Raw genomic sequence first — 12,199 nt, forward strand, 5'->3', positions numbered from 1 at the left:
AGCCGGAACTGGCATGAGCAGCCCCACCCCTGGCCTGCCCCATTTCTGCCCCAAAATTTGGAATGGGCTTCCAAGAGTTTCTGAACTCGCCTGCCCACACTGATCAGTGGCAGCAGCCAGGCAGAAGCTGCTGCTCAGAGCAGGGGAGAAAGTGGCCCCTCCCTTTCACCTCTGCCAGGCCCTTCTTGCTGCAGCCACCCAGAGCTCATCTGGGATGCCCTGCAGCTCCTCTGCAATGCCACTGCTGCCCCGCTGGGTAGCCCTGAGGCAGTGATGATGGTGGCAGAGAGGAGCTGCAGGGCAGCCCAGGCATGGACTCCCAGTGACTGTAGCAAGAAGAGCCTGGCAGGAGTGAGGGGGAGGAGCTGATTTTCCCTGACTCTGTGCAGCAGCTTCTGCCAAGCCACTGCCATTGCTGAGCATGGGCAGGCAGTATGGAGGAGGCGCAGAGCAGGCCAGGGTTGGGTCTGCATGCAACTTGCACATATTCATCATGTATTACTTGGGGTTTACCCAACTTGAGGAGGTGGCTGGCCCATTTCACAGGCAGATTGCAAAGCTAGCCACCATTTTTGTGGGTTGGTTGTACTGCCACCATCACCCCTCTGCCTGAGGCATACCCAGTGGCCCTGCTCCTCACCGCTGATTGGCTGTAAGGGGTGCACATCATATAGCCCCAACCCTCACCATCAATTGGAGTGGTGGTCACATGGCAGTCACATGACAGACATCCCTCTCAGCCAGTCAGTGGCAAGGAGTGGGGGTGGCCTTTTGGAGCCCTCCTTTGTACCGGCAGTCCCCCCTCTCCTTTTTCCCCCCAGTAGGCTATATGGCTGAGCTGCAATACCTTGGGGACTGCTGGTTCCCTCTGGGGAGCCAGCATTTTATTTTCAGTAAGATTTCTTCTTTATTTTCGCTGATTTCATGAACATTGTCTACTTTTGCAGGCACTGCTAGATTTTGTGATTTCCACAGGTCCCTACATATTACATGTTGGACATCACTGCTAGATCAGAGGCTAAGTTTGGGAGAGCAGTACTCCAGTCTTTATTTAAATGATACAGCCTATCATGCTAAGATGACACTGCTTGCCAATCAAGTACAGTGGGATATGCACTGAGCATGCTTGCCTGCCAGTGTAGGTGAGATGCTATTGTCATTGTAGATCCTCTTACCCACCTTTCATCCCTCCTTTCAGGATCCTATGTCAAATATTTGGAATTGAAAGGGAACTGAGAGAGGGTCACAGCTCCTCTCGCTCTTATGGCATCCTTTGGTACACAGGGAGACGGGGTATGTACAGCTCAAATAAATATCCAAGTGATAGGAAGCTCATACATGAGGCTTATGCTTATACCCACTTGTCACAAAGCAGCTATATTCTAAAATATTCATGGAACTTCATAGCTGTTTTCCTGAGTTCGTTTAACTGATACAACAAACATAGTCTCTATCTATAAGTAGCATCAAGCTGTATTTACCCATATTGTTACGTCTGCATGAATTTTGGTATTTGATATAAAGGTAATTTTGATGTATCTTTATAATTTAGCTAACACTGTTTAGTGGAGCAGCGATTAACTTAAGCATTCCTTGCTTATTCACACACTGAAAATTAGCAACTGTCTTGAGTATGTTTACTTTTAGACAATGACAAATTTACATTTTAGAAGAAGAGACCCTTAAGAACACCTGGCTATTCAAACTACTTGGAAGGAATGTCTCTCAGTGGGGTAATTAAGTGTGAGACAGTATCTTTGGGTATAGCTAAAAGAATGCAAATATTATCCAGGTCATATTCAGATCAGGAAAGAAACTTCTATTTGTGGGACAGGAAGTTAAACACAGAAGCCAATGGATGATATATATAAATGGTCAGACAAGAAACCATACTTAAGCCTTGACAGGAGAGCACATCTTTTGTCGTTAGTGTTCCTGGGAATAGGGAAACTGAGGTCCCTTAGCTAATGGGCTGAGTAGAAACTGCGTTCTTGAATTCAAGATGCAGGGCAAAAACCAGGTTATTGTTCTGGTATTTTCTTTTGCTTGTTTGTTCTTATATCTCTGTCTGTATCTAATACATGTTATTGATTTCTTATATTTGCCCTTATAAGTCTTTGGTTATTTCTTATAACTCACTAATTGTCAGGGTAAATGTGATTTCAGAGTATTTTCTATAGAGGCAGGCTTCTTCTCCAGAAGGGGGTGGGGATCTATCTGTTCTGACCAAGAGTGTGATTTTTCTGCTGGCAAAATCTCCTCTACTAAGAGTTGGCAAGCCCTGGATAAGGCAGGTAAGGCTGAGGTGGCCCATGTCAAAGATTTGGCCCTTGGCTCATCTCACCTGGTTCTCAGTGGTCAAACAGCAGATGACAGACGGATTTGCAGCTGAAGGCACCCCTAAAGGTGTTAAGAATACGCAGGATTGTGTCTCAAAGGCATACCTGACTGCATTCAGGGTCTGGGCATGTCACACCACCTACATACAAAAATGAAAAAAATATTTACTCTGTGTAAGTATCTGGGTTTTTTCTGGTTATTTAGCTTAAGGGGCTATTGATTTTGAAAACAGAGCCTGTTTGGTGATCCAAATCTCTCAGTCAAATAGGTTCTTAAGATCCAGAAGATTTTGTATACATTTGAAGACCTGAGCTTTCTGGGAATAGCCAGATAGATGTACAATATGAGTATTTTAACATATTGTAAATGGTTATTTCTAAGAACTTCAGCAAATTGGTCAAGTCTACATTTTAAGTTAGAATTTGTTCTGTTGTTCATAGAGTCATAGATTCATAGATGCTAGGGTTGGAAGGGACCTCAACAGAACATCGAGTCCAACCCCCTGCCTAGGCAGGAAAGAGTGCTGGGGTCAGATGACCCCAGCCAGCTGCCGCTTAAAGACCCCCAAAGTAGGGGAAAGCACCAGCTCTCTTGGAAGCCCATTCCAAATTTTGGCCACCCTTACCATGAAGAAGATTTTCCTGATATCAAGCCTAAATCTTCTCTTTGTCAGTTTACGACCATTTTTCCTTGTTACCCCAAGAGGTGCCCTGGTGAACAAGATTACCTCTCAGCCTTCTCTTGCAGAGGCTGAAGAGGTCCAGGTTCCTCAGTTGCTCCTCATAGGGCTTGTCCTGTGAGCCCCTAACCATATGAGTGGCGCTTCTCTGGACCCTCTCAAGTCTATCAACATCCTTCTTGAAGTATGGCACCCAAAACTGCATGCAATACTTCAACTGCAGTCTAACCAATGCCGCATAAAGGGGGGAAGTATCACCTCCTTGGTTCTATTTGTTATGCATCTGCTGATGTACAATAAAGTGCGGTTAGCTTTGCAGATGATTTCGTCAGAATGACAACTCATGTTCAGCTTGGAATCCATTATGACTCCCAAGTTCCCTTTCCACTTTTGTGCTGCTGAGAGGGTCACTTCCCAGCCAGTATGTATGCTGGATATTTTTGCACCCTAGGCGCAGCACTCTGCACTTGTCCTTGTTGTACTGCACCCTATTGTTTACTGCCCACTTTTCTAACCTGTCCAGGTCCGCCTGCAGTCGTTCCTTACCCTCTAGAGTGTGCACTTCACCCCTCAATTTAGTATCATCTGTAAACTTGAACAGAGTACACTTCACACCCACATCCAAGTCACTGATGAAGATATTGAAGAGTACAGGTCCAAGGACCAAACCCTGCAGGATTCCACTACCCACATCCTTCCTCAATACCGACCAGTCTACTACCACTCTCGGCGCAACCATTAAGCCAACTTGCCACTCATTGGACCATGTAAACATCTATACCACAGCCTCTTAATTTATTTATGAGAATGGGATGAGGTACTGTATTGAAAGCCTTGCTAAAATCCAAGAAAACAACATCCACCTCTACTGCATCTAAGCATTTTGTGACCCTGTCATAAAATGAAACCAGATTGGTTAGCATGATCTACCTGTTACAAATCCATGCTGGTTTCCCTGCTGCATTGTTTTTCCCACTGGACTCCCACAGATATGATCCTTCATAAACTTTTCGAAGACCTTTCCAAGGACGGAGGTGAGACTGACTGGCCTGTAATTACTCAGATCTCCTTGAAAATAGAGACCACACTGGCCCTTTTCCAGTCTTCCAGGACCTGACTCTTGGATGAAGCTTATCCAGGCCTGCTGACTTGAACACATCCAGTCCATCCAAGTGACTCTGCACCAAGTCAATGTCGACAGTTGGCTGGTGTCCCTCTGCCTGTCTAAGAGCCCATTAGGAGACTTATTTGGACCCCTGTTCAAGAACACTGAGGCAAAAAACTCATTAAATAGCTCAGCCTTGTCCCCCCTCTCTGTCACTAATTGCTCCTTCTTGTTCAGTAGGGGTCCTATGCTGCCCTGTGCCTTCCTTTTATTTCCTACATACCTAAAAAATAGGACTTCTTTGTTGTCTTTAATTTATGTTGCCAGCCTCAGCTCCATAGTTGCTTTGGCCTTTCTAACCGCCTCCCTACAAGTACGGGCCAAGTAGGTATACTCCTGCTTGGTAGCTACCCCCTGCTTCCACTGCCTGTATGCCTTCTCTTTTGCCCTTAGGCTCCCCTGGATTACAAGGAAGTATTTTGGCTCCTTTCCCCCTTTTCCCTCATACTGGGATCATCTCCTTCTGTGCCTGAAGGATTGCCTCCTTTAGGAATGACCACCCTTCCTGGACTCTTATCTTGCCAATACACCTATCCTGCAGTGCATCATTGACTACGCTCCTGAGCACACTGAAGTTAGCCTTCCTAAAGTCGAGCACTTCCACCCTACTAGTTGTCTTACCCACCCTGCTCTAGATGGTGAATTCAGTTGATTGGTGTTCACTGTCCCCAAAGTGACCACAAATCTGCAGCTCCCCTACTAGATCCTCCCCTGTAGCCAACACCAAGTCCAGTAAGGTATTTCCCTAAGTGGAACCATATACCTCCTGTGTTAGGTGAAGGTCCTGCATGCAGGTTAAGAACCTACGCGAACAATTGGATTTGGCTGACTGCTCCTCCCAGCAGATGTCAGGTTAATTTACTTCCCCCATGACAACCACGTCCCTAGACTGTACAGCCTCTGAGAGCTGCCTCAAGAATTCTAGGTCTAGCTTTTCCTCTTGGTGTGGTGGTCTGTAGCAGACCCCCGCCGCCAAGTCCCTTTCCCTTCGACCTCCATGTATCCTAACCCACAATGCCTCAACTTTCTCCTCCTCTGATCCCATTTTGTTTAGGGTGGATGTATAATGCTCCTTTACATAGAAAGCAACCCCGCCCCCTTTCCTCCCTACTCTGTCCCTTCTGTACAACCTGGAGCCCTCAATGTGTACCACCCAGTCATGGGTAGGGTCCCACCAGGTTTCCATTAGCCCCACTAAATTGAAGTTATTACCTGCAAGCAGAAGTGTGAGTTCTTCCTGCTTGTTCCCCATGCTCCTAGCATTAGTACAGAGGCACATGAGCCCTCGGAATGGTGGCTTTGGTGCCCCGCCGTTCTGTTTTCCTAGATTAAAAGAGAGCCATAAACTGAGTTTAGGAAATGTCCTGTTTTATAGATGCTATCATCACTAAAAATTTAACATTAAAAAAACGTTTTATGTTCTTTTTGGTGTTAGTGTCATCAGTTTTTCTAGTAGAAACACATAACTCTAACATGGGCTTATTTGCATTAAGTATCCACTCAGAAGTAACAAGATGACTTCTGGGTCATATACAGATCCTAGATTGAACAGGATAGGGCCAAACTTACTTATAGTTTGACTGGCTAATGAGTGTCGCCAGTCAAAATAATTCATGAAGTTCATGGTGTAGTTTTAGTTTTAAGCATATTATAATTAATGAATTATGTGATTTTAATGTTATGTATTGCTATATCTACACAGTCTACACATCAGATATCTGCACATCACTGCACAGTCATGCTCAGGCCTTTCAGAAGTTCCTGTTAAACAGAGTCTGAATTAACTCTTAAACCTTGACTAGTGTTGATTCATTAATTGCATTGGACAAGTGGTATCACTCAGACTATGAAATTCCAGGTAATTGTTAGCCAGGTGTGTTTACCTATGAGATATAAGGAAAAATGAAGGTTCCCTTTTCTTTTCATAAATAAATCACACTCAGAGTGATAAACACGTATTTAACTGATGCCCCTAAGGATCACTAAGCAAATAATGTGGAGTAGTTTATAGAGGTTCAGCAAACTTTCTAATAATTTTTTTCCATGCATTTCCTAGTAAGGTTAGATCCACAAACATTAACAGTGGGAACAGATTTTAAGACAGGATTCATATGCCTTGCTGCTATGATTTGTGACCCCAGAGAAAAAGTAGAAGATAACTTGGAAAGAGATCTGTGGCTCGTACATCCTTATGCTTCTTTTCTTCTGTCAAGACACTGATTTTTTAAGATCTCTATTAATAAAGTCCATTTTGGTTGTCAGAACCATCCTTAGGCTTGTGAACAGTTAATTGGGAAAAGGGTTCAAGTTGGTTAACTGGCCAGTGATCAATTGAAACACAAGCAGTGTGTATGCCTTAGGCCCCTAGCATGTGTCCATTTAAAGGTGTCATGGTATGGGGCATGGCAGGATGCCTGATTTGGGGATCAGGGATCAGATCCCACTCAACTCCTTTCTACTTGCTAATGCAGAGGGAGCTGGGGATCATGACTGAGAGGGAAGAAAAGAGAGCTAGCCTTTTCCCCCCATGTTTTCCCTAACCAGCACCAATTAGCAATAAATCAAAATTTCCTCCAGGGAGTTATAAGATTCTTCAAATTGTGGATAGGGCCAGGTTATAGGTGGTAAGGTAATTATTTAAAGATTAATCAAATATGGACACTAAGGCTTTAGGCAACATGTGAGATTGACTCATACTGCAGTATTTGCACAGTTTTGATTAAACAGTAGCATGCTTAATGTCCATGATATGAACACATTCAAGAAATCCATTATGTGAAGCTGTGATAACTTGATCTTTGCCTCTTGAGGTCTGAGCTTTAACCTCTATGTGGAGCTCATTAAAATGAACATGGTAGATAAATGCAACTTTATAAGAAGAAAGAAAGAATCCCTGGAGAAAATAACTTAAAGACTTCTTTTCAAATAAAGTTTCTATCTCCTTTGTAAATTTAACTGTAAAAGATTGTGACCATGTATTGTTTTGATAATATCTTACCCTGTGCCTTATCTTAGAACAATTATAGACATTTTTAAACACTTTCTAGCAGAAATATGGGGTAAGAAACAATTTTCTTCACATGCATGGAACTAACCTAAAGTTAGACTTCTAGGTGAGGCTATTTTATTAACTTACCAATACCAAATCACCCCATTATCATCTTGTATGGTGCTCCACTAAACAAGATAACTCCTGAACAAGCAGCAATTCCAAAGACATTATTGTTTGGGCTAGAAATCTGTAGGAGGTACTTACGAAAGAAGAGCTAACAGATTATTTGAAAACAGAACACAGTGACAGTTTTAAAATCTCGCTCCAGTTTTAAAATATGAACAACCTGCCAGCACATCATTCTCTAACAATAATCTAAGTGTACATTATTCTAAAAAAGTAAATTACTATATCTTCTTCAGTCATTGTATATAACTAAAATTATATGTAGCATGTAATCTAAGTGCACAGGAGATCATGCCTGAGGGAGGGGTGGGAGGAGGGTTTCATGGAAGAGCTGAGTGGAAACTGCAGTGCAGGTTGGGAGCATGAGGGAGACCCCCAGCAGTAGGCTCTGGCTCTGCCCTTGACCCGGGCCTAGGGCTACCACTGCCACTGCTGCCTGGCTGGGGCCAGAGCTGGAGCTGGAGCTACTACATAGGTTAAACAGTGATAGAAGAGGGGGCAAGTGGCCAGGGAGTGGCAGGCACCGGGGGAGCAGACTCCAAGTAGACAAGGGAGGCACTACTGGGAGGTGGGGACAGGTTGCAGGAAAATGTAGGCACAGGGTGGGAGCAAGTGGCATGGGCGGGAAGGGGCAGAGGGCAGACTGCCTGCCCCCCACTGCTGATTTCCCCACTGCAGCAGTTGGGGAAGGCAGAGATAAGATGACCCTCCAATTAGTAGATTCTATACATGAAAAATTATAACAAACATAATAGATGGATAGAATCTAATTATTGGAGTTTTGTCTTAAACTTTAAGTCATCTTGATTCTGGGTAAATATGGTATGTTAATAACATATAATACAAACCAGGCAAAAACAATAACTATTTGTTGAAGTTATTGAGTTAGAAACACAAAATAAGAGTTCTCTTTAAATTATCTTTTCTTTTTATTTTTTTAAAGTATACACACCCATCACTTTGATATTTGAATACCTTAAAACTATGTAACTGCCTCGGATGAAGTATACTGCAGCCTATGAAAGCTTATGCCTCTCTGAACAAGTTAGCCCATAAGGTGGCACCCTACTTTGCCTTCTGCCAAACTTTGGACTAACATGGTGTTACCAAGTTGCCATTTCCCTTCTGCAGTAAGCTAAGAACACCTTGGTGACCTGGACTGGTCTGAGTCTTAATAAGTTGGCCTAGGTCATTCCTTCCTCAAGGTGAGGCTGTTTCTATTTTCACTCAGTCTCACCTGCCATCACGAATGACTCATGCCCCGGCAGCTGCGGGGGCACATTGGTGACAGGAGTGTGGCAGCGGTAAGTGGGAGCTCCCACAGACACCGCTGGTGCTGTCAGCAGCAGGAGGGGGAGGTGATAAGCACTGACCAAGGGTCAGCAACTACTCACCACTGCCACCACCAGCAAGTGGCAGCAGCAGCCAGCAGGGATTGCGGACTGCCCGCAGACACCGCTGGGAGTGTCGGCAGCGGGCTGGTGAGTGGTGACCACCCCCTATGCGTCAGCCCTGCCTGCCATGGCTTTGATGAAAAAATTATAGGAAGTGGTGTTCAGCCTAGCAACTGTCATAATCCTTGGTGGTAAAGCAACAGAGACCATGAGGCCCATATACCACTGAGCCCTTCTGGACCAGTTGGCGGGCCTTAGGGGCCTCAATGGGAGCTCCTCTGACCCGTACACTCCCATCTCATACATCCGGTAGTATCCGCTGTGGCTCAGACTCTCAAGAGGGGTCTGCAATCACTCCACATTAATATTTAAAGTCTTACACTGTGTGTAGATGAAATGGGAGCCCTAAATTGAAACAATGGGTTTAAAAAAACACTGCTTCAATTTAGAGCTGATTAAGCCCCTGTGTCATGGACATACCCCTCTGACTTACCTGCCTCTCTGGTTGGGAGGGGAGGGTGAGCTGCCAGCAGGTGGAGCGGTCCCTGGGCTGGTGCTTCCAATGGGGGGCTGGTGCTTCCCTCCACAGCAGTGGCAGCCCCCCCCCGACATCATCTGTCTGCAGCCACCCGGCTTGGGCAGTCCTGGGGGACACAGCAGATGTGGAGGGAAGCACTGGGCCCTCGTGCAACTCAGGCAGGCAGGCAGGCTTCGGCCGGGGCTTGGGGAGGTGAGGGAGGGAGATGAGGCCCACTGGTTTTCTTGGGCAGAACCTGGTTTCCTGGGCTGCTGTCAAGCTGCCTCCAGGGCTTCCTGCAGAACTATGGAGCTGCATGGAGCCCAGTGCTTCACTCCATGGCTGTAGGGGCAGCAAACTAAAACTCCTCAGAGGAGTTTTATTTTCCTGCGCCCCAAGTCATTTAAGGCGCATTATGCTGCCAAATTTCATACTGTGGCTGGAATTACTGCGCAATACACTGCCAAGGCATGCAAACACCGACACCTTTAAAGCGGTGCAAAAGCATTTAGCCCATTTTAAATTGTAGTGCACACACACCTCTCGTTTCGTGCACACACCCTGCACTTACCTGCCTCTCTGGCAGGGAGGGGAGGGCGAGCTGCCAGTGGGCAGAGCAGTCCCTGGGCTTTGGGGGGGGTGCTGGTGCTTCCCTCTGTGGCAGTGGCAGGACCCCACAGGCTGCACCTGCCTGCAGGCACCCAGCTCGGGCAGTCCCGGGGGGGCACTGCAGCCACAGAGGGAAGCACCAGGCCCCTGTGCAACTTAGGCAGGCTCCGGGGGGGCGGGGAATAAAAGATCAGACTTGCTGCTTTTCTTGGATGGAGCCTGCTTCTTGCAGAGCCTTGGAGCTGCGCAGAGCCCAGTGCTTCGCTCTGTGGCTGTAGGGGCAGCAAACTAAAACTCCTTCAAGGAGTTTTAGTTTGTTGCGCCCCAAGTCATGTAGGGCACATTATGCTGCCAAATTTCATACTGAGGCTGGAATTACTGCTCAATACGCTGCTGAGGCATGCAAACACCAACACCATTAAAGCAATGCAAAAGCATTTAGCGCACTTCAAATTGTCATGTGCACACACCTCTCGTTTCGTCTACCCACAGCCTTATTTACTCCATATTAATATTTCAAGTCTTAGTTGCGACCAGCCTCATGGCTGAAGGCACCAGGTCCGGCTCCCAGAACACCCAAGAGTTTGTCCTGTATAACAAAAGGCAAGCAGCTTAGTGCTTTCACCTGCCTGGTGCTCGGCTCATTTTGTCATCTGCTCACCCCTGCACCTCAATTACTCAGGCTTCTTGAGGCTTACCGCTAGTTCTCTGCTCCAGTTGGGAGCCACTTCCGTTGTAGATAGCAACTACATCTTTCCAAGTTTCTGAACCAAGTGTTATATTCATAGCATCAGTTAATATTATTTTCATCTGCCCTTACTCTACATCTGCAGAAATTCAAATCAACATGACACTCCTGTGGGTGAGTTTATTTTCTAAGTCATCGATTCAATTCTTTATATTTCAATAAACTGAGGTAGTTTTCTCAGTAATGATTTCCTCCTGCCTTCTATCATTTCAGCTGAAAACCTTCAATCTTCTGTCACTATAACCATAATAACTTGCATCCAGCCTGTTAGAGTTTGCTGCTGCATTTCTCTGGCCTAACTACATTTCTTCCTGGCTATAAGTTCCTGAGTTACCTGTATTTGAAGCTCTCTATTTGACTGGCTAAAAGGGCATTTTCTCTCATTTCATCTACACCTTCAAATGTATTGGACCATCAGTTATGAGCAGCATGGTATATCTGACGCCATCACTGCCTGAAGGTGTAAATTGTATAGACATGCTCTTAGTTTGGGCCTATTTGCATTCATGAAGGCTACCATCTGAAGTTTGGAAAAGATTTCCCCCCCCCCACCATTATTATCAGGTTTGTTTGTTTATTTTAATAAAAAATAAACTCACATCTATAGATATACAATTACTTGGTGTTATCAGTTACATTAGACGTGATAATTATTTCTGCATAAAAGGTCTGCAGGCAAAGTATTCTTTCCTTCGAGGAACCCTGTTTCCATTTCTTTCCTTATATGATAAGAGTTTCATTTCATTTCATACCAATTACATGTTAATTCTTTCAGTCTTCTGCTCTAAACCATCACACTTTCATCACATTTTCTATTCTCTTGTGTCATCCAGTTCTATTTAGAAAGCATACTCTAATTCTTTGGTTATGGCCTAGGCTTCTGCAGAACCTGGATAAAAAAAGTCATAATCCAGCGATCTCCAAAGAGTCAATTTATTTTTAAAAAATCTCCTACTGTAATCCAGGCTCACCCTGTAGGACCTTAGAACTGGTAGAGGAAGAAAAGAGTAGAGCACCTTATAAAAGAATTGGTAAAGCTCATATCCGAAGTTCTCATTTACCAGGCATTGAAAAATAACGATGTAGTCTTTTCAAATGTTCACTTCTGATGCAGGTCCTGTTGGATCCTTTCTGTGTAGCCTGAATGAACAAAAAACATTATGTTTTACTGTGTAGTTTCCAATCATTTGGCCTAGTTTCTTCCTCTCTTCCCTTTCTGTTCTAGTTCTTGCTGTTTTCTTCTCAGATCTCTCAAGATTAGAGGTTCAGTCATTGAGAAGAGAACAATTGTTTTCCCTGTTAATGGGTCTTCTTATGAAGAAACCCTCTGCCAATTCAGAACACCTTTTTGTGGGGGGTTTTATTTAATTTCTTTACTATGAGTTTTTCCAATTTTAAAACGATTATCTGGGAGCTTAGCTGTTGAACTGGTTCTAAATAGCTAGGGGCCAGTGCCTAAAGAGAGAAATTTACATATTCTTCCCTTCTGAGGCACATCATTGGAGCCATCCAGCTTTCTCTCCATTTTGGCAGAGGGCCACTCCACAAGAAGAGCCCTTCAACAGTAAG

General features: G+C 44.8%; 1 protein-coding gene across 3 annotated transcripts in view; it reads left to right on the top strand.

The window, feature by feature from the left end:
- EFCAB11 (EF-hand calcium binding domain 11) overlaps window positions 1-12,199 on the top strand; it is a 210,871-nt gene that overhangs the window by 78,257 nt on the left and 120,415 nt on the right. Inside the window, exons 6-8 of one of the 3 annotated variants that reach the window (XM_019518672.1) lie at window positions 1,199-1,293; window positions 6,762-6,764; window positions 10,644-10,744. The exons of 1 other annotated variant lie outside the window; for it this stretch is intronic. In XM_019518672.1, the coding sequence (XP_019374217.1) occupies window positions 1,199-1,293; window positions 6,762-6,764; window positions 10,644-10,744 (199 nt within the window). The remainder of the gene's footprint in view (window positions 1-1,198; window positions 1,294-6,761; window positions 6,765-10,643; window positions 10,745-12,199) is intronic. One more of the 3 variants, XM_019518673.1, reaches the window with a different exon arrangement.

Source organism: Gavialis gangeticus, unplaced genomic scaffold, assembly GCF_001723915.1.
Source record: "Gavialis gangeticus isolate Ggan-Ray unplaced genomic scaffold, GavGan_comp1, whole genome shotgun sequence".
In the NCBI taxonomy this organism is placed as follows: Eukaryota; Metazoa; Chordata; order Crocodylia; family Gavialidae; genus Gavialis; species Gavialis gangeticus.